This window comes from Urocitellus parryii, chromosome 9 (assembly GCF_045843805.1).
Source record: "Urocitellus parryii isolate mUroPar1 chromosome 9, mUroPar1.hap1, whole genome shotgun sequence".
Lineage (NCBI taxonomy): Eukaryota > Metazoa > Chordata > Mammalia > Rodentia > Sciuridae > Urocitellus > Urocitellus parryii.
This window is the reverse complement of record NC_135539.1, coordinates 92,578,330-92,602,006: the sequence shown is the minus strand read 5'-3', so window position 1 is coordinate 92,602,006 and position 23,677 is coordinate 92,578,330. Positions and strand designations below refer to the sequence as shown.

Genomic DNA, 23,677 nt, shown 5'->3' with positions numbered 1-23,677 from the left:
AGGGTGTTCAGGGTAGTGTCACCATTTGTCCAGTTGACAAAATTTTCCTTCTGTTTCTCTTTCCTTTTTCCCCTTCATTCCTCTCTTGGTTTCCTCTTCTGTTTTTTCTTTTTCCTTTTCTTTTTCTGATGACAGGAAAGAGAGATATAATGAATATGAGGGTTTCAGGGAGCTTTTGGGGTCACTGTTGCTTTAGGTAGTAAAGTCAAAGGTATAGATGACTTCGGCTTTATGACAGAGTGTTGTTCCTACCATGGCAGTAGTCCAGCTACTTGGAATGAATGAAAGGCTTTCCAGATCTGAGTGTCAAGCACATGTCAGGTTTGTATTGCTTTTTGTACTGGCACAGATCCTGTTCATTGAGTTTGTAAAAGACTTCAATCTCAAACTGGCCAGAGCTCAGTGTGAATTTGCTATACAGTTTAATATTTCTGGATGGACACAAATAAAAGATGATTTAGTACACATTTATGCTTATGGGATACTAAGTGCCAATAAATTATTATTTAAGAAATCATTGGGTTAGTACTAATTCCTTCTAACTATATTTTGTTACTTTTTAATTTTTTTTAATTTTTTTTTTTTTTTTTTTGTGGTGGGGTTGCTAGGGATTGAACCCTGGGCCTTTTGCATGTGAGGCAAGCACTCTACCAACTGAGCTACATCCCCAACCCCTGGGTACCCATTTTCTACCCTCTCATTATCCTTCCTCCCCTGCCCTTCCTACTCTTCTACTCTTTTCTTCAGATTCATTTTTTTATGTTTCCACAAATGAGTGAGAATGTGTGACATTTCTTTCTGTGCCTGGCTTATTTCACTTAACATGATCTTGAGTTTCATCCACATTGCTAAAAATGATAGGATTTCATTATTTAAAAAAATTTTTTTTTAGCTGTTGATGAACCTTTATTATTTATTTATATGTGGCGCTGAGAATCAAACCCAGTGCCACACACATGCTAGGCAAGCATTCTATCACTGAGCCAAACCCCAGCCCCTCATTATTTTTAATGACTGGAAAATATTCCATTGTACCACATCTTCTTCATCCATTGGAGGACACTCAGGTCAGTTGTATGTCTTGGCTATTGTGAATAATGCTGCAGTGAACATGGAGTGCTGCTCTTTGATATAATGGTTTTATTTGGATATATACCCAGTAGTGGGATTGCTAGATCATAAGGTATTTTCTATTTTTAATTTTTTAGGAGCCTTCATACTATTTTCCAAAAGGCTGTACTTTTACATGCCCACCAATAATGTAGGAGTTCCTCTTTCTCCACATCTTTACCAGCATTTGTTATTTTTTTTTGTCTCTTTGATAATAGCCATTCTCACTGTGGATATTTTTTTTCTTTTGTTTTTGTGCTAGTGGAGGATGAACTCTGGGGCGCTTTATGACTGAGCTACATCCTTAGTGATTTTTATTTTGTTAAAATCAAATAAAGCTAAGTTGCTGAGGCTGGCCTCAAACTTGGGATCCTTCAGCCTCAGCCTCCCAGTTCTTTGGGATCTTAGGCATTTGCCACTGCATATGGCTCTCAGTATGCTTTGGATTTGTGTTTTCCTGATGAGTAATGATGTTGAACTTTTTTTCATGTATTTTTTGGTCACTTGCATGTCTTCTTTTGAGAAATGCCTATTTAGATTCTATGCCCCTTTTAAATCCAGATAATTTTACTTTTTTTTGTTGTTGTTGTTGGTTTTGAGTTCCTTAAATATGGTGAACGTTAATCCCTTGTGAGTTGAATACTTTGCACATGTTTTCTCCTGATCTATAGGTTGTCTCTCTACTGCATCCATTGTTTCTTTGTGCAGGAGACTTTTAGGTTGTTGGTGATCCTATTTGCTGAGTTTTGCTTTTGTTGCCTATGCTTTTGGGGTCATATCCAAAAAATCTTAGCCTAGATCAATATCCTGAAGCTTTTCCTTTATGTTTCTTTCTTTTTTTCCTTTTCCCGAGTGGGTCCATAGTTTGGGGTCTTACATTTAAGTCTGATCTATTTTGAGTTGATTTTTGTATATGGTGAGAGGTATGGATGTAGTTTCATTCTTCTGCACATGGTATTTCCACTCTTCCAGGTACTGTTCATTAAAGAGACTGCTTTTTTTCCAATGTATGTCATTGTCACCTTTGGTGAAAATCAGTTGATTGTACATATGTAGATTCATTTCTGTTGCATTGGTTTCTGGGTCTAGGTTACTTTAGTTTTGTAGTTTTTTGAAGTCAGATATTGTGGTGCTTCCATCTTTTTTCTTTTTGCTCAGAATTTCTTTGGCAATTCAGTTTATCATGGTTCCATGTGAATTTTGTGATTATTTTTCCTATTTCTGTGAAGAATCTCATTGTTATTTTGATGGGAGTTACATTGAATCTTTAGATCACTTTGGGTAGTTGGACATTTTAGCAGTATTCATTCTTTCAATTTATGAACATGGGAAATATTTTCCTATTCTGTGTCCCCTTTAGTTTCTTTTGTCTTATACTTTTCACTGTAGAAGTCTTTCATTTCCTTGATTGAATTTCATCCTAGCTATTTTATTTTTAGTGTAGCTATCATCCTTTTACAGCAGTTTTGTTACTGGTATATAAAAAAATTTTACTGATTTTTTTATATATTGTTTTTGTATTCTATAACTTTACCAAATCTGTTTTATCAGTTTTACCATATTTTTTATGGCATCTCTCTTCAACTCAAATAGTTGTTAAAGTAGCTCTGTGTTTGTGTATTCAATCTGAAAGTGAAATTGAGATTTCTTTGTTTAATATGTTTTCGTGATGAATGTTCCATATAACAAATTTCATTTATTTGAACTTTGTCAGAATTTATTCTCCTTTCGATCTTCTTGCCTTTCAGATTATAACATTTATCAGTTTGTGATGACCTAGTTGTAAATTTTTCATGGTAAAATCTGTTTAAATCCATTGACTTATTAAAGATTTATGATGGTTTGTGTATGTATACATGTTGATGTAGAAAATCTGGTAATGCAAAACCTTAGTGATTTTAGTTTTTAATCTTTTTCATTGGTATAAGCATTTATTATGTTCTTAATAGGTATTTGATCTCACATTGTAGATAAAATTTGGTAGAATTTAATTGATTACATATGTATTATGATTTGTGGTTGTCAAATAAAAAGATGTCAGAATGGAAGGTGAGATGGGAAATATCTGGTTTAGCAGCCAACATTGAATACCTGAAAATTATCCATTGTTTACTTTGTGATTTTGCTGTTTATTTTTTTGTTAAAGATATTAGCAAACTCACTGAAGACAAGAAAGAGGGCCTCAGGCAACTTACAATGACATTTCAACATTTCATGAGAGAAGAAATACAGGATGCTTCTCAGCTGCCAGCTTCTTTTGACATTTTTGAAGCCTTTGCAAAAGTAAGTATTAAGTTTCATCTCTTTGCTAATGCCATGAATCAGTCCTTTACTACTACTACTTCTTTTTTTTTTTTTTTTGACACTATAGCTTTAGGCTATTTATTTATTTATTTATGTTTAGTCCTTTACTTCTTATTATGTTGTTGGTTATTAAAAAAATGTAGAAACTTCATGGGAAATGCAAGATCCTTAAGGCCTTATATGAATTCCCAATTATGTGAGTCCCCCTAAATGTATTGTGCATACTGAATACGGAATTACTTCTTTGACTTACCAGTATTCTTATTTTGGCCTGAATGTGTTCACTGTCGACTCGTACAGCATACTGTTTGTTAGTAGGAAGAGTCTGCTTTCTGTCTTCAAAAGAAAACAGCATATCTCACTCTTTCTCACTAAAGGGTTAAAGTTTACCATTGTATTTATGAGTTTGTGATGTTGTTTCAATATTGAATCTGTCTCTGAAGTGAAAAATGCATTGAAATCCATTTCTGATTAAATGAATTTTGAGTAATATGAAAGCATGACCATTTCTGATTTTAAAATAATCACCTAAAATTCTGGCAAAGTGTTTTAGGTTACTAAAATCCCAGTTTAGGGATAGAAAACAGGTTTTATGTAATATTTTTTTCTGTGAGCTGTTGGTAGTAGTTACCTGAAGTGTTCTCTTTGAAAATGATTCATGGCCCTGGGAGGAAGAATATGGTGATTATTTCTCTTTTATTGTGTGTGTTCTGGAACTAAACCTAGAGGTATTCTACCATTGAGCTACATCCCCAGTCCTTTCTATTTTTATTTTGAGATACAGTCTCACTAAGTTGCCAAGGCTAGTCTTGAACTTGTGATCCTCCTGCCTCAGCCTCTAAGTAGCTGGGATTATAGGGGTGTGTCACTATACTTGATGCAGTGAATGATTCTTGATATCTACCCTGGGATAGGATGATGTAGCACATACACTCCCCTCACTGCTGTGAATCTGCCATCCTTGTTTTCTCATATTCTGTTTTTATGTTTGTGTTAATATTGATCACATTTTAATAAAAAGTAAAACTTTACCTTTGAAGCTGATTTTGCTAATTATTTGACAATTGGTAAGCACATATTTAATCGCATATTTGTTCTATAAGTAATTTAATGTATTTTTTGGTAAGAATTTAAATGTGATTAATTTTTGCTAGATAAATATAAATATTTTTGTTCTTTAAAGTATGTTTTTATGATTTTCTGATAATATTTAGCATTATGTTTTGGGTTGTCTATATTAAGGTTGATTTAACAGTATAGTGGTTACTTATAATGCATCTGAGAAGTTTCTCATGTTCATTTCATATGGCTCTGAACCTACTGCAGTTCCACATGTATGATGTACACAAGGCTTTTTGGATATTAAACAGTATAAAAAACTTACTAAAAGGCCAAAATGTTCCATCTGGTGTCTGTTTTTGTGTTCCTAGATTTAGTCTGTAGATATTCTGCATCATTATTTCTGTTGTTGGAACACGTTCAAGGGCTAATTACAAGTTTGAGTGTGATTTAATAATCATGAAAAATATCTTAAAATATTTTCTAAATATAAACGTACATTTACTAAATGTAAAATGTGTATTGCTGTCTTATTTATCTTGTTAATTATTAAAACTTTTCTTTCTTTCTTCCTTTCTTTTCTTTTCTTTTTGTGGTAGTGGTTGAACTTAGGGGTGCTGTAGAAGTGAGCTACATTTCCAGCCCTTTTTATTTTTAATTTTGATATAGTCTTGCTAAATTGCCAAGGCTGGCCTGGAACTAGGGATTCTTCTGCCTCAGCCACCTATATTGCTGTGATTACAGGCATGTTCCGTCATGTCCAGTGTTAAACAATTTTAAACTTTTTTCTCCTAGAATGTAATTTTCTTCATGTTGTATGGGGGAAGTTCTGTCATTGTGATGAAGCAGGTAGTTTTTTTTTACAAAGTTTTAATAATATCCACCTTCCTTTCCACATACTTATATTCATTTTTGCTACAAAAGCAGAACATATACATGAGATTTAGGAGAGTAATTGGGCTTAGATGTATTGTTTCTGCCTTAAAGTATAGTTTAGTAATCAGAGGAAAGCAATATTAACCTGTAGTTCTTTGTGAAAGTTTTGTTAATGTTTTGTCAATTATAATTATTTTTCAGTTCATAAATTTGTCTTTACAAGAGATTACACTCTTTCCCCTCCTATCACCTTTTCTCTTTCCTCCCTTCCGCTCCCCACTTCTTGAGGATAAAATGATCTAAAGTCAAGCTAATTGTATCCTACAAATCTTAATGATAAGCTGCTGAACTCAAAACAATGAAAGTGTCTAGAGATGCACATCACTTCGAGCATTCTGGGAGTACATGGAGGACACCAGAGAGAATGTTATACCAGTCTCCTGCCTCTGTTCCCATTTTACTGTCATAGAATTAATTGAAGAAAAGAAATGGTCATGTCAGATTATACTCCCTGCAGTGGCCTGTATGTGCAAACTGTCAGTCCAGGATAGTTCCATATGAACCTACCTTCTTCAGCCTAAAGAACTTACTTTTGAATTTACACCTTGAAGAAGGTTGGCTTTGCCTGGCCTCAATAAACAAGATCTTGTTTTCTCTTTTGCTTTTGGTCCCTCTCTTTTATACTCACTAAAGTTCAGGGCAGGCATTAGAAATGTTAAGTTTTCATTTTAGCCCATGTCATTATCCCTGAAGACCTATGGAATTCTAAGAGCTTTTCTAAATTTGTTTCTATCCTAATTATTTTTTGATTTTTCTATTATGGATATCTCCCAACATATACAACAATTAGAGAGACCAGTATGAGGAACTGTTTTCATCCTCTGGTTTCAGTAATATTCAAACTTGTGTTACATCTGATATTTTTACTAGATTTCATACAGATATTCTTTTCCTTTTTTTTTTTTTTTTTTTAGATTTTTCCACCACTTATTACAGTTAGTCTTTTGTTTTTGTTTTGGTACCAGGGATTGAACTGAATGATACTTAACCAGTGAGCCATATCTCCAGCCTTTTTAAAAAAAATATTTATTTTTTTAGGTGTAGATGGACACAACACAATGCCTTTATTTTTATGTGGTGCTGAGGATTGAACCTGGGTCCTGCCCATGCTAGGCGAGTGCTCTACTGCTGAGCCACAATCCCAGCCTTTTTTTAAAAATTTTATTTCCTCAAGCTGAGTTGCTTGAGGAACTCACTAAGTTGCTGAGGCTGGCTTTGAACTTGTGATCCTCCTGCCTAGGACTTCCACACTGGGATTATAGACATGCACCATTGCAGTCTTTTGTTTTCAAACTTCAGACTTCTTGGTCCTCTGAGAAGTGTTCTAATGAATTCATTTAGTAAATCAGTGGGCCTTTTTTTACAGTAGAGGCAGTATAAGCCAAGCACTCTTGGTAAGGATAATAGGAGTAGGTAGCTAATTTTAAATCTGGAAATTATCTATCAAGATAAATAAAAACCTTAGCCTGTCAAGAGTCTTATTTGAGGATATTTATAGCTTTTCCAAACTTGTACTTGACTTGAGAGGAAGTGGGTCAGCAGAGGATGAAAAGTTCTTAACCCCGAGAGCATGTTTCATTCTTACCTCAGCTGATGCCTTTTCCAATGAAAACTTGTGATTCACACCTAGAAGGTAAGAAGTTTACAAATACTCTTTTAAGTTTCTGGTGGAAAAACAACGTATCTCTTCTGTTGGACAGGGTTCTCAGCTCATTGTGCTTCTTCTGGTTTAGTCTTTGTTTCACCTGTAAAACTTCTCTGCCATTACTCCAAAGACCTCACTGTGTGGTTGTTTTATGGATTGTTCTCACATATTCCTCCATTTTGCTCACTTCTTAGCACCAATTCCCCACCCCCACATAAACACACACATGAACCACAGTTGGGTTTTAGATTGTAGGATTTTACTATGAATTTATTCTGTTTACTTATGAATTCCTTGCTGGGCTGGAAAAGTTAAGTAACAAGAGAGGTAGGAAGGAGCCGTCTTTCTAGTGGTGGTCATGGAGGATTTCACATTGGATGTAGAAACTGACATGAATTCCAGAAGAGAGGATGGTGTTGAGAATCATTTACATACAGTGGTATAGAAATGCTGGTGGGGTGTGAGGTGATGCTGAGGATTCTTCCCCATGTTCAGAGAAAGGAACTGTCACCTGTGGAATACAGGTTTCATTTCCATTTAATAATTCCAGTAAGAGTTGTAATGAAAGTTTGATGTTTAAAATATTTTGTGTTAGATGGTAATAGGAAATTGGTGTGGGAAATTGATGTGCCTGCAGAATTTCTATAGAGGAGGAGCTTCAGAGTGTTGATCTGATAGATAGATGAAGGCTGAAGAAATTTACTTCCAGCAGCTTTATTTGCACAATAGGTCTCTCTCTCTCTCTCTCTCTCTCTCTCTCTCTCTCTCTCTCTCTCTCTCTCTCTCTCTCTCGTTTTTTAAAACTTTCATTGTATTCCTTAGCAGTGTGTGGTTGAATGGAAGTAGTAGTGTGAGGAATGGAAGGTGGTAAATGCCACTGACAGCAACAAAGGTGTCCAAAGTGTGGGATGTGCATTGGAGGTGTTTTTTAGTGAGACATGCTTATTTATACACTTGTGAAAAATAAAGATCAAGTTCATCTCTGCCAGCTCTTTTTGTATTTGTTTAGAGAAAACATATATCTCCATTCCTACAAGTGCCTCCTCCTTCCCACTCTGCGCTTTTGTTTCTTTCACTTCTATTTTCAAACATTATTTCTGGGTAGGTTTTGAAATGGATTTATTTTGGAGGGACAACTGACGTGATTTGATCTACTGGTTATGTACTAATTATTTACTACAGGTATAGAAATTGTTTCTTCTACTAATCATAAATATTAACTTTAAGGCTTGAAAATTGCAGTTAGTGATAGGGCAGACTGAAATGGAAGCCAAGTAGTGTAATGGTACAGTGGCTTTCTCCAGATAAGAAAGTGAAATTCTCTCAATCTCAATTGGCTCATCTTTAAATGAAAATAATAATATTATCTACCTCACAGATAAGAGTGAGGATTAACCATAAGGTACATAGCTGAGGGTCTGACACATATCATTAATTTCTACTACCAATGCCCTTCTCCCCACTTTATTGGCATTGAATATAAAACACCAGTGTTTTATGTTTCCCTGTGTTGTTGTCTAGCAGAGCACAGTCTGCAGCTGATTATAAACCAGAGTTTCAGATGGTTGCTCACAGTTGTGCCCAGTGCTGGTGTCTCTTGAGGTACTGAGGACTACCTGTCTTGATGAGAAGAAATTTTGCAAATAGTCAAAGTTGGTTTCCTATGATGAATGAAATCTTTCTGACATATGTATCTTAAGAGGTTGAAATTAAATTATAAGATTGTTTCAGATGTCCTAATTTGCTGAAATAAAAAAATGTGTAGTATTTTTCTATTCTATGCCTTAAAATTTGCATTGATAATTATTGGTGATGCTTATTAATTGGCTAAACTTCATTTCAGCGAACTAGTTTTGAGATTATTTTCTATTTTTAGGGATTATTTTATAGGGTTCTACAAAAACATCTGTTTTTTTCTGCACTTATAACTTTCTTTTATAAAAATGTATTTTGCAGTTTGATTAGAAATGTGGTGAGATCTGAGCAATACAATAGAAAATAGACGGGTTGCATAGAACTGTTTCAAAAACAGACATTAAGTTGAAAGCAACAAGAATAAAAGTGACCTTCTTGACCACAAAATATATGTCATTGTTAGCATTTCTAGAGCTCTGCAAAGTACTGTTTAATTTTACAGTGTTGTGCAACTGCCACAGAATTTTTTGATTAGAAATTCCACATCTGTTTGAGAAGATGTTCCCTCCCTTTTTCCTTCAAATGAAATAATAATTCTCTTAGTAGCATGTTATTTTTATTCTTTAGGGCATGTATGTGACCTCCAGAGCTTGCCTTTCTGAAATATAATTTTTAGTGCTATTAGCTAAGCTGGTTTTGTAATATATACTGTGGTTATATAGATTTGAAAGGGTATATTAGAAGGTGTTTTTGTATTGTGATACTTAAGTTTTATGCTGTTTCATGCCGAGTAAATTCTTTTTGGGGGGCAGGGAGAGAATACTTATTTATTGGAGAAGTACTGGAAACAGCGTTAAATCAAGAATCTTCCTAATTTATAATATGGGAAGAGATAGTGATTTAATATTTTTGAGATATGTTAGAAATAAGGCCAAAGAAAACAATGATGATATTATATTCAAGGTTACATACTTGACTTTGGCTAGCATGCATGTACCTCTAAGACCAAGAATTTATCTAATATTCTGCCATTAAACCATAATTTTTATAAAGTATATAAATTAGCATGGGGGAAAATTACTAAATAACCATCTTTTAGTGTTCTTTGTCTTCTTTGGTGAGCAGAGCACCACACTAAAAAGCAGGAAGGAAGATGATCATGATATATGCTGCTTTTAATCTTCTAGTTTTAGTTCCATTGACCATCCCATTTTAAATATGCTTGTGCCCTATTACTTCATTATTGCAGATAGTCTAATTTGTGGGCAGAATATTACCTCTGTTGTTGTTCTGAAAGGTCAGGAGTGTGTGTGTGTTTCTCACTTGAGGGTTTCAAGTTCATGTAGGACCAAATTTTAGAGCCTTTTTGTTGATGAGCTCACTTGGGTTTTACTACTGAAGCATGCTATAAAGTAGTAAAGAAAGCAATCTTTTGAATTAATAAAGTGATGGATTATCTAATTACAAAGTTGATGTGAAATGGCAGTATGATAACTTTGACTGCATTACTAAATGATCCCAGTGACTGATCAGATGTGCCTGGGTTCCATTAAGAAAAAATATGCCATTAAATATTTAACACTGAGAGCGAGCAGACACACTGGGATTGCTAACCTCCAGTCACCGGGGTGCATGTTATCTCTACATTTGGTGGTAACTACTAGATGAAGTATCTCTCTTGTTTGCTCAGAACAGCTGCTAGAAGACTTAGTTATTGGGATTATACTTCTCTGCTGGTTTTAAGTAAAGCAGGAAAACATCCAAAATACTTAACTGTACACAGATTCTGGCATTCTTATTATGAACTGGTGATGCACTTATGATTTATATGTTTTTTCTTTATTACAGCAGATTAAGTCCCTAAGTAGATTCAAGAGACAATTATTCTCAAAAATGATCTTCAACCTTCAAGTAAAGTGTTATTTGTAGGACACTTGGGCTTTCAAAAAAAAAATAAGAGTTATTGTTAGAATTTTAATGATGATATTTACTTATCATGTTTTTCATTTTCAGCTATTTGATTTATGTGTAAATAACCTATGATGTTTTGGTGTATGTTTATCTTAGTTAAAGACCAGATGCCAGCTAACTTTAGAAGTTGGGAAGGATAATTAGTAAGTTCTTTGTCAGCATTTTCATCTATACCTGTGTTAGTCAAGGTTAATTGCTTATGTATGGGCTAATGCTTTGATTAAAAGTATTGATGGATAAACATGTTTGCTAAGCCTTGTTGCCTCATCTGTTTGAGTTTATAACTCAAATTATAAATCTGAATTATAATTCAGATAAAGGTGATATTTTTAAAATGACAACATGTCATTGTGAAACAGCAGAGGTTACTTTCATTGTTTTGGCTTTTCCTTTAGTGGCAAAAATCTTTCCTGGGGTAATCACTCCCTATTAAAAAGTGACTTGGAATCAGGAACTGCATTTTATTTATTTTGAATTCATAGCAGCCCTCATGGTATGCAGTAGGTGTTTAATTGTTCACTGGAAGAGGAACACATAAAAATTGCACACTTTTTTGTTTTGTGGAGAATACTTAGATAAATATTGTTAAAAATTATATAAACTGTTAGTATGGAAGATAGGCCAACAGGAATCTTTAATATGATGGTAAGATTCATGAAATTCAGTAAGCTAGTTGACAGATAATAGAGACCACAGCTATGTTTAGTTCCTTAGCAGTGGTGAATCGTATTACTTATTGCAGGGTTTGGAAAATTTTTCTGTAAATTTCACATAGTAAATATTTAGGCTTTGCAGGCCATGAGACAAAAGTAGGTTATAATTGCAGGGTGCAATGAGAGCTCAACTTGTGGTCTCTATGGTAGCTTCTTTTTTAAAAAATGAATTATTTAAAGTTGACAAAAATATTCTGTATTTTATCATGTACAACACGATGATGTGAGATATGTAAACCTTATGGAGTGGCTAATTTGAGCTCATTAACATTTACATTTCCTCACATACTTATGTTCAGCTTCTCAGCTCTGCCATTGTAACCTAAAGGGGCCAAGGGGCAATCAGTGAAGGTGTTGCAGGATTCTCTCAGAGAGAGACAGAAAGGACATGGGGCTTTCACAGCAAGCCATGGTTATCAGTGTCAGCATTGGCTCAGCAAATTAGTGTCCAAAAGCTGAGCACTCAAAGCAGGAGGTGTTGCCTTATATACTGCTTCTTAGTTCCTCTTTTCGTGCTAATTCCTTGTCTCCCTTATACAGTAATACACATTCATTGGGCATTCTATTCCTATACTATTGAGTTACAATTGTGTTACAACAGAGTTGTGGAATGTGCACATTGAAATTGATGGTGCCATGTTATCTTTCCTTTGTTCTGAGAAAGTCTCTATTACAAAGGGCATGACCCTGTGCCAATGAGTCTTTGTTTAAGATGCTGAACATTGATTTTCATATCATTTTCACATTATTGCCCAATATTCTTTTTAAAAATTTGCCTCTTATTATTTAAAATGTAAGAAAACATTTTAATAAGCCATTAGTTCTATAGTTTTATACTGCAAGTCACATTTGTAAACACATGGTTTTTTGAGTTTATTTCTTTTTACTCCTACATGTTATAATTCAATAACTTCAATAATGTTTCAATTCAGTAATATTGTAGAAGAGATGCAGAGAAATAGAAATAAAATTGTCAAGTATAAAAAACATGTATTTTATTAGTGTCTTATGAACTTAAAATTATATTCTTAGGTTTTTTTAAACTAAAGATATAACTTTTGTTATTTTCCCCTCAAAGTGAAGCCTACAGATAATTTTCTATTAGAAATAGTTTGTGTAACTCAGGTTCAAACTTTTTGTTTGATACTTCAGATTTTCTTCTTAGATTATCAGTTATTGCACAAAGACTTTATATTGCGATTTGGTAACTTCTTACAAATGAGAAGGACCTTTTATAGGATAAAAAGTAAATATGTTGCAAAGGTATTGTATTAATAGTGATAAAAATTGTGATTAAAGTGCTCTATTAATTTGTTTAATAGGCAGAAATAAAGTGAAACTATTGAGGGAAGAAATCAAATAATTATCATTTGATGTGGAAAATAAGGTGACTTGGCATATTAATAAGACAAGGATTTGAATTTGGGGGTGTTTTCTCTAAACCAAATTAAGAATATGTGTTCTGATCAAGGGGAAAATAGTCTCCCTTCTCTCTGCAAAGATTGATTTGCATTAAAATTTTAATGTTCAGTACCCAGTGTTACATGTTTAAAGAGACATATTCAAATAAGTGTTCATTTATAAAATATGACAAAGAAAGGATAGAAAGCCATAACATATTGGGCACACTGATTATTGTTTAACATTTGAAAAAGCATTATGATTAGAGTGTTTCAAGGATGTATCAGGCTGCCCTAGTTCAGTTTAAAGCCACCTCTCCCTGGAAGAGTTTCATTTAGCATTAGAGTTACATGCAGAATGGATTGTCTGTAGAAGTAAAAAGTAAGACTAGATAATATAAAAAGTGCTCTTTGAATTTGTGAATTTGTGATACTCATGGTACATCATGGAATCATTAGTGACTGGCATTTTCTATGCCAAGCATTTGGCAACCTTGAATATTCTCTGTTTTTTAAATAAATTGTATGTCTTTGTTTCCTAAGTTCAAACTTAAGATTGTAAACTTCATGAGAATAGGAGTCATGTTCCCCTAGTTCTTTCCTTAAGTGTAATAGAACCATACAATTTTAGGACTGAGAATATCACAGAAACTATCTGATCCTGTAACCTGCCCACCTTTCCTCCTCTCTCTTTCCCCATGATGTATCAGTTGCTGCTCAGAGAAGGTTAAATAGTCACCTAGCAACAGGGAAAAAGCTAGAGTTTGTCTTCTAAAGTCAGCCTAATGTTCTTTCTGTTGGTTGATGTCCTAGCATTCAACTGCCTGCTAAATCAAAGTGAAAATGAGATGCAGAAAACAGAAGTTAAATTACAAACAGCTTTTCAGCAGTATCTATTCTTTGTATTGGAAGTTGTCTATATAAAACAAGAAAATTAAGAAATTATGCAATGGTGTTAATCTTAACAGTATTTGAAACTAGACTGGGTTGTCTCTATGTTGCTGAATTTCAATTTCAGAGTTTCTGTATGTCTGCATTTAAAGATTGTGGCTTTCCAAACCAGCTGGATACCCTCCCTTCAGATAACTCAGTTATAAATAAATTTTTGTATTACAAATTGCCAGTGTGTGGATTTTTCTTATAGTCTTCCCTTTGTAGCTCACACTCACCAAGAAGCCAATAGGTGCTGGACAATGACACTGATCTGTGTGTTATGTTAATAGATCAAGGGACAACTGAGGGATTTATCACAGGTTTTTAAGTAAAGGAATCAGAGCTTTATTGGCTCTCTAACTTCAGATTTCCTTTCTATTCCTACATGCCTAATTCTGTTTTGTAAGTTTTGTGTGAGAGCTCTAATTATGAACTATTATAAGCCTTAGGAGCAGAATCCAGAATGAGGGAAGTAAAAAATATTTGATAATATTTTTCTAATTCTAAAATATTGCTGTAGGCAATGTGGTAAATTAATCAAGAAACCTGCTATTTCTGTACAGGTAGTACATCATATCTCAGACACCTTTTTCTCTCATGTATTCAAATTTACATAAGTGCTGGTTGAGAAGGGGGAGTTTTTAATAGCAAATAGTTCTGCCCTGATGCCACTATAGGTCTAGGTGAAAATAAAAGTAATTGAAATGGAATTTGCATAGTGTTAAGCTTCCTTTGGAAATCTGAATTCTATAGTCTTGAAGTACTGTGTATGAAAACATTAATTATTTAAGAGTCTTACAGCCTGAGCCTATATTGTTTCCAAGCCATCACTGGTTATTTTTTTTCCTATAATTCTATGGATATATACATTTATATATTAAAACATTGTATAATGCAGTTGACTGTTTACACCATATAGAGAAAAATCTTCGTTTGCTTTCTCAGCACCCCCCTCCCCTGGGGGTATTTATTTGACCTTAACATTTATACCTGACATTAATGGCATAGGAATATAATTCTCAAATATTATTTTGGAACAAATACTTGTCAAAAAAAGAAAAGCATTGAAATTATAGCATGTGATCAGATTTTGCAATTGTGGGCACTACTTCAAGTTTTAATTGACATTTGGTTTTAGTTTTGATGTTTATAGGAAAAAATTATCAAGGTATTGCTTATATAGAGATGTTTCATTAAGGTCTCCTGTATTAAGATTAGGACTAAATATACCATCTACAGAATTTCTTCTCCTTTCTTTTCCTTCCCTTCCCCTATAATGACAGTACATTGTTTACATAGCAAAGCTAACAGAGTATCTGGAGAGACCTGTGTAAGTTGCTGGTTGGTATCCTGAGCTCTTTTTTCTCTTTATGGCATGAGAAGTTGGAAATATATGTTGTTTTGGTGCCTCAGAAGTCTTTTGTAATTAGAGGTGTCTGTGCTATGAATTTTATTATTTTCCCATTTGTCTAAGATTCCCTAGAACAATATGCATTTAAACTTTAAATATGCAGATCTTAAGTTGTGATATTGTCCAGCCTTAATTCTACCCACTCCCTCTCATGGTGCCACCCCCCTGCACCCCACCACGTATTCCACCCTACACTGCACCTCCCCAGGTCGACTACTCTACCACTGAGCTACATCCTCAGACCTTTTATTTTATTATTATTTTTTAAATTTTGAGACAGGGTCCTACTGAGTTGCCCAGGTTGGCCTCAAACTTGTGATCCTTTTGCTCCAGCTTCGGGAGTGGTTGGGATTACAGGCATGTACCACCATGCCCAGCTAGAAATCTTTTACTTGATTTATGTAGCATGACCTGCTTCCAGTTCTCCAACCTTCTTACCACTTTGTTTAAAAAATTATCATTTACTGATTTTTCTCTTATTATCTGTTAAATAACAATATTCTGCCGCGGTGGTTTTACTTGCCTGCCTGTGTTTTCAGAACAACCAAACTTCATTTCCATGCTTGACATTTTTTTCCTGAGATCTAATCCCATATTGTCTACTTATTAATGAAAATCTACCTGAACACTCTGTCTTAACTTCAGGTTCATCAAGTTCAATACTGAAGCTCCTCCATCTTTTCTTCATTGTATTTATAGGAAAAAATTATCAAGGTACTGCTTATACAGAGATGTTTCATTAAGAGAAACCCTCTTTGCTGGGTGTTGTGGTGCATGCCTGTAATCCCAGCTACTCGGGAGGTCAAGGTAATGATGCCATGACGATAGCAAATAAATGTGGGCAGGGTGAGCGCATTCTCTAGATGGGGAGTTTTTGTTAACTGAGATTTTATTTTTTAGATCTTTTATTTTATTTATTTATTTATATGTGTACTGAGGATCGAACCCAGGTTCTCACACATGCCAGGCAAGTACTCTACCACTGAGCCATAACCCCAGCTCCAAACTGAGATATTTTTAAACCAGTTTGTAAAGCTGATGTTGTACATGAAACACATAAGGAGAGGTCATCAAAGCCAGTGACAAGTTTGCAAGGTCTGGTTATGGCTGGTGTGTGTGTGTATAAGTATAAGTGAGGGAGGTGGAAATCTTTGTGTTCCTTTGGCTCCTGAGTTAATGCCTATAAATCATTCTGATTTGGTAGAAGTAGTTTAGCTTTGAGTAATAATCGTGTGGGAGTTGAGCAGGCTTCTGCTTTGTCAACACTTCTGGGTTTGATAATTAGATAATTACAAGATGTGATCAGATTTTGGAAATCCATTCCTGGAAGACATCCATGTATGTTTACTAATGGCTGCAGCAAGCTAACTTTTCTGTAGTGCCGTAGCAATGGGACAGAAATATTTTTTGTGTGAAACATATTTTCCTTCTATCAATGATATTGGAGTGATGTTTGTTACTTCCTCCCACCTTAGATTAAGCAAAGAGAATCTTGCAAAGTGATGGGGAATTTTCTTTTGCTTTTTGGGGATGAAAGGCATTATATTCTGTATACTTAAAAATAATCTGTTAGTTTATTGGAGTAGAAGGGTATTTCCACATGATGAGGAATGTTTAAACTTGGGTGATTTTTGGCATTAAAAGTTCTTTTGAAAACAACTTTATGTTTTCAATTCCAAAATAATAAAGTCCTCTCAGCAAGTGTGATTATTTATAGGACACATATTTACTGATAGTCATCAGCAGTTAGTTGAGTAGGCTTCAGAGTTTTTTAAAGCTTTGCCATGTGTCATTTTCTCTAAAGCTCGGGATTCCTTTTCTTATTCCAACCTTTGCACATACACTTCCTTCTATTATTCCTGGCAAATTTTTCTAACTTTTCATTCTTCAAGATGTTACCTTTTCTGGGAAACCTTTCTGAGCTCCCTTAGACATTGTCCCATTATGACAGGAATGGAAAGATGAGAGTGTAAAATACAAATGGGTGGAACATAAGAGCAGGCACATCTCTTATTTTCCTCCTCCAGTGAGGTGTAATGTCACGATTTGGCTGGTTTGAATAGCTGCTGAAAATGAAGGGCAATGCCTTGTATCCAGGGGTTTTGGATATCTTTCCTGTCCCAGCTCATTCTTACTCTGTCTTTTCAGGTAGTCTTATCTATGATCACTCTGGCTCTCTATGAAGAATCAAAAAATAGATTTGATCATTATATACTCCCCTCACATGTATATGTGTGGGTGTAATGTATGAGCATCATGTTGTACTCCATAAAAATGTCACATTATTATGTGTCTCAAAAATAAAACTGAAAAGAATCAAAGGATTAGTGAATTTTGAAAAAAGTAGATCTTCTTCCTTGGAGCTGCCACATTACTAATAATTACTTCTAATTGCTCTATAACAAAATAATAAGCATAGAATTAAATCCCATACTGTACACATATTTTTTCTTGAACATATTGCTTGCAGTCTTAATTTCTATAAATGATATATCTGGTTACATGAACTAGCAAAATATGAAGATTAACAGGGCTTTGTTATGAATCTTTGGGGAAGGGAGGTTTATTTTAGTTAGCTCTTTGCTCTGTTTCAAAAACCTAGATTTCCAGGCATGTACTGATGGTTTTCTCTAAAGAAAGTTACATATGTAATTAGTTCAATCTGTCTTTCTTTCTTTCTTCTTCTTCTTCTGCAGGGACCATTTTTTTTCTTTAATGATTTTCACCAAATACTTGGTGCCCCTTTGCATTTATAATTCTAGAATTGGGCGATCGATCTTGCTAAATTGTCATTCAGGGGAAGAGTATGATGAGATTAGCTCCTAAAGCCTTTTTGGCCATAAAGGCCACGTCTCAGCAAGTGGCTTCCTCCTTTCCTTAACTTTGTTAGTGTCCCAGGGAGCTTTTCTATGGGAAACACCTGTCTCACAGTTCAGCCTGCTCTTCTCTAAATGTGATTTCAAAATTACTTAAGCCGGTCTTTAGAACTACAGTAGACACAGAGTGTTAGAAGCACAATAGAATTCTGAAATTTTCTCTGTGATAAGTAGAAGAAATAAGAGTCATAATCATACTGCTGTTCATCTTTACATAGCCATTTAATTTAGTTGTCATATATTTTAAATATTGGAGCTTTTAGTTCTTTTCTCTTGCCCATTTGGGGTAAACTGGCCAGTTTCCTGTACTGTAGTTTGGCTAGAGGAGTGGAATCATCTAAGTGCCTGCTCTTACTTTCTTGTCTGCATGTATTTTGTATCTGCTCTCTCATCCATGTCATAATATGATAGCATGTTTTGATAAATGCATTGTTTTGCTTGAATTTGAGCCTATTCTGTGAAGTGGAAAGCCTGTGGGAAGATTGTAAGTCAGTATACTTGTTAACATTTAATATTTTTAACAAGTAAAAAAATTCTTACTGGTTTTAGAAACAACCTTGACATTCTGTAACTTATATTATTATGGAATAGGTGCTTTAAAAAATTTTTAGTGTAATTAAGCTTTTAAAATTTTTAGGCACATAAGTAGTTTTCCATTTTTCTAGATGGATACTAGTTTGGGCACTTATTTTGATGTTTTAAAAAAATGTTGACATAGCAGTTCTTTCTGTCTTTATTTTTAAGTGACAGCAGAATTCCAAGTATAAGAAAATGTGATTAATTCTCTCACTTTGAAGTCATTTAATCATTCTTTGCCTAACAGCTGCTTTCTATTCAGTACGTTGAACATAAAATTCTGGAGTGCCTTTGTGCTATCATAAATTTTAAATGAGAACCATTCTTCCTCTTAAGTATCATATGATATTGCTGTTTTGAATTTTCAGTGTGGTAGGCGGCTTTTCTAGAGATTGCTATTGCAGTTGGCTAAGAGGGCTTACTTCTGGGACTAAACTATTTCCCCTGCACTGTATGTCACTATCATATTTAGTTTTATATGTTGGCAATAAGAAGGGAGGAGAATTGGTTTGACTTGCTATTCCTAAGCTCCTTTTATCTCTATAGTATATTAGAGAAGTGAAGAAATAAGGTCAAATTAAAGCAGTGGAATTTTTAGTTGGATATTTTAGGTGAGAAAGAACCAGTATAATATATTTCATTTCAACAAATTAGTATGGACTTTATACACAGCACAATGTGCAAAAAGAATAGTTAAGACTTAGTTTCTGTCCTATTTTGTTGGAGAAATAACACACACACACACACACACGTACATATAGATATACACCCATATAGATATATACATGTGCATACATATATGCATGTGTATATGGAGAAAGTTTCTTGAAAGCATGACTGTGTTGTCTTCATTTTAATTTTGTCCACTGTATGAATTAAAATTCATACTTAGTACATAATAGGCACTCCGAATATTCTCCAACAGACAATGATAATGGTGATAACAGTCCTGAGATGGAGATTTGGGGTGGGAGATCATTTGATTTGGGCCTTCAATAGAAGGTGTATTAGTTAACTTTTCATCATTATACCAATATATCTGAGATAGTCAACTTAGAAAAGGTTTATTTTGGCTCACAGTTTTGGAGATTTTAGTCCATAATCAATTGGTCCCATTGCTTTTGGTGAGATAGCACATTATGATTATAGCATGTAATAGTCTAAAACCTGTCTTCTCCTGGCCAGGAAGCAAAAAATCCAGATTTAGAATCCCATAGTTCTCTTTAAGGACCCTCTCCCAATGACCTAAAGACCTTCCATTGGGCTTTACCTCCTAAAAGTTCCACCATTTCCAAGTAGTCCTACCCTGGGGACTAGTCCTTTGACACATTGGCCTTTGGGGGACTTTAAATGTCCAAACTACAGCATAAGATATTTTAACATTTGGAAGAATCTATGCTTACTTTCTAGAATTTAATGTCCACTGTTCCAGAAAGACCAATGGAGAACCCAGAACTAAGAATCAGACTTCAATGACTCTGAATCCCAAAGGAGAAACCCATCCAAGGAGGTTTTTTTTCCTAATCTTTTTTTTTTAAAGTTGGTTATATATAACAGCAGAATGCATTACAATTCATATTGCACATATAGAGCACAATTTTTCATATCTCTGGTTGCACACAAAGTAGTGTCATACAATTCGTGTCTTTATACTTAGGGTTATGATGTCCATCTCATTCCACTGTCTTTCCTACTCCTATGTCCCCTCCCTTCTCCTCCCTCCCCCTTAACCCTATCTAGAGTTCAACTAATTTTACCACATGCCCCCCTCCCCATTATGAATCAGCAATCCTTAAATCAGGGAAAACATTCTACATTTGGTTTTTTGGTATTGGCTAACTTCACTAAGCATTATCTTCTCCAGCTTCATCCATTTAATTGCAAAGGCCATGATTTTATTCTCTTTTAATGCTGAGTTATATTCCATTGTATATATATACCAGTTTTCTTTATTCATTCATCTACTTAAAGGCATCTAGGTTGGTTTCACAGTTTAGCTATTGTGAATTGTGCTCCAATAAATATTGATGTGGCTGTGTCCCTCTAATATGCTGTTTTTAAGTCCTTTGGGTATAGACTAAGGAGTGGGATAGCTGGGTCAACTGGTGGTTCCATTCCCAGTTTTCTAAGGAAATCTCCATACTGCTTTCCATATTGATTGCACCAATTTGCAGTCCCACTGGCAGTGTTGAGTATGCCTCCCCACCCCCCACCCCCACATTTCCAAGGAGATTTTTGCTGTTAGTTTATGCTAAATAAATGTGAGTATTTTTGGTCAGGTGTAGTTGATTTGAGATTTTCTTTGAAATTTACAGCCTGAGGTTGTAGTGAGCCTTGAAACTCTATGTGAGCACTCCACATGCTGCTTGCTCTTCCTCATAGGAGCCCCTCAATTCATGTTAGCAGTGGTCTTCAAATGGGAAATTTGACTATGGCTTTTGTTAGTTTATGTTGCTTTCTATTTTCTATTTTTCAGAGTAAACTTAAGAGGGTCTTTACAAAGACATGAAGAGAAAGCATAGTTAGAAGTCTGAGGTAGTTTGAGTACCAAAAAATTAGAAAGTTTTAAAAAGCAGATAGCTGACATATAAAAAACAGAGACACCAAGGAAGAATAAATTCAGTATTGAGTTTAGCAGTTAGAAAATTCATTTTTCCTATTTTTATTTTTCATATAGACTAAAAATGTGAAAACATTTATTTTTATTTCAGAATAGAAGTTGAGTGATTATACTTCTATTATTTTTTGCCAAAACATTGTTGTATTTTTCCTAATAAAAAGCTGAGTTATGGGCTGGGGTTTTGACTTAGTGGCACAGCTCTTGCCTAGCATGTCTGAGGCACTGGGTTAAATCCTCGGCACCACATAAAAATAAATAAATAAAATAAAGGTATTGTGTCCATCTACAAGTAAGAAAAAAAAAGCTGAGTCACTCTTTTTCACTTTTAACTCAACAAAGCTACTTGTAGCTGAATTGGTGTTAGGTCATTGATATCTAAATCAACCAGTATGTTTTGAAATGTATCACAGGCCATAAAGTCACAGTAATTTAGGATTTGGCAAACTGTGACTGAGTTTTATGATGAAAATGTCCAGTTTGATGGAGAAAGGAGGTCAAATGATTTTTATCTGAGCAAATGTTTGCTTTAGTTAATTCTTTGAAGAACATAATTTTATAATATTATATCTTAAAAGTAGCATACAAGTTTAATTTTGGTAGTACTCATGTCTTAGCAAATTGAAGGTTTAGGTTTATTTTTATGTATGTTGTATGATCTCTCATGTATTGTACTAAGGTACCAACTATCATGATTATCAATTGAAAAGCCCTATATGGACTGTGGATGTAGCGTAGTGGTAGAGTACTTGCCTACCATATGCCAGGTCCATGGTTCAATCCTTAGAACTTCAAATAATAAAAAATAAATAAATAAAAAATAAGAAAAGCCCTATCTGTTAATGGTTTCATCATACCAATAAATTATTCAAATTTTAGAATGAAGAATATAGTTTTATTCAGTTCATGAGCATTAAAATATTAAAAATGCAAGTTTTTGAAAAATTACAGCATTACAGTAAAGTTTAAAATTTTTTTTTTAAAGCTGTAGATGGACACAATATCTTTATTTATTTACTTTTATGTGGTGTTGAGGATTGAACCCAGGGCCTCCTGCTTGCGAGGCAAGTGCTCTACCACTGAGCTACAACCCCAACTCAATAGTAAAGTTTTAAGATACAGTTAGTTGAATATTTTTAACTCAGTTAAATTAGCCTTCAGTTCTGATTTGTAATGAAGGCAGGAGCAGAAATATGTTTTGTGGTGCCACCAAAACATTGTATAGATCTCTGTTGTGGATATCTGGCTCACCAATCAGCTTTCAGGGAATGAGAACTTGAGTAATTTGGGTTGTCATGGTTGATTTCTGCCATTAGATATCAGGAGCATACTAAAGGGCTGTGAAATATTATACTCATTTTTTAAGACAAGATAATAGTTGAAAATTGTAGTACAAGCTAACTTTGTATACATTTGAAAGAAAGGAACCTTATAGTATTTTAAATTCTTTTATATTAGATTTTCTAATTAAGAATTCTCCAGTATTAATAAAAATTCCAACTTCAGTTAGAATCATTTCTTCTAAATATAACTGTGGAAGCCAATATGTTAACTTCAAATTATATTCTTCAAATGACTTTATTTCCTTTATCTTCTCTCTTTAATATTCATTTTAACATTTATGAGGCCGTGTCCCTTATCTGCATATTATAAAAAGGAAGCAGTCTGACTTGACCATTAAATTTTTTTGAATGTAATAAAGCTGTGAAATTACCATGACCCCTAATACTTCATGTTAAAAGGAGAATTTGTGTTACATTGAAGATAACAAGGCTCTTGTGCTGAGCCTTGTGCTAAAATGAGGTTTTCTGTCGTTCTATTAATTGTTGTTTGAGTTCAACATTGTTCTTGTGACAGTTTTGTATCTTCTTATAAGATTTTAGCATAAATGGGAAATAGAATCCATAATCATTGCTTCAGTTAGTGAAGTCTGTGCTTCTCAAATTTGAGCTCTGAACTCCTTTGGAGTCAGGGATTATTGTGATACATTTGAGACATCTTTTCCCATACCTTTGAGGCAACATTGTACTTCTTATGTTCATGACTTCTTATATTATAGATACCATTTCTATAAAGTTATACATGCTCCTAACTCCAAATAATTGTATGGAACTTTGGCCTGCTTTCTGTGCCTATTGCTGAGATGCAAGACCCAGTTGGTACATGCTGGTGGTTCCAGGTGAGCTGAGCAAGGCTGCTTTTCATGGCAGAGCCCAGGAACATAAATTTCACAAAGATTAGTTTCACATTTAGTAGTTTTTAAACACAAACAAAGAAAACACAGTTAACCATGGCCCACAGAGATTTATCACAGGACTTATTCCTCTTCAGATAGAAATTTATTAATTTGTAGCTTATGCCTGAAAAGCAAATGGAAGAACATTTAAGTTTAAACTTAATGTCACAGATTTCTACAGAGCTTGAACTGCAAAGTAACATTTTTTAAGGCAATGATGATCATGTGATCGATGTGATCAATGATTGGGAAGAA

General features: G+C 34.3%; 1 protein-coding gene and 1 non-coding gene across 2 annotated transcripts in view; one reads left to right on the top strand and one right to left on the bottom strand.

Annotated features, from left to right (window-relative positions):
* Smyd3 (SET and MYND domain containing 3) overlaps nt 1–23,677 on the top strand; it is a 711,836-nt gene that overhangs the window by 196,277 nt on the left and 491,882 nt on the right. The window contains exon 5 of the mRNA XM_026390740.2: nt 3,257–3,393. Coding sequence (XP_026246525.1) covers nt 3,257–3,393 — 137 coding nt within the window. The remainder of the gene's footprint in view (nt 1–3,256; nt 3,394–23,677) is intronic.
* On the bottom strand, nt 597–669 carry Trnav-cac (transfer RNA valine (anticodon CAC)). Its single transcript has one exon. It is a non-coding gene; the product is annotated as a tRNA-Val (tRNA).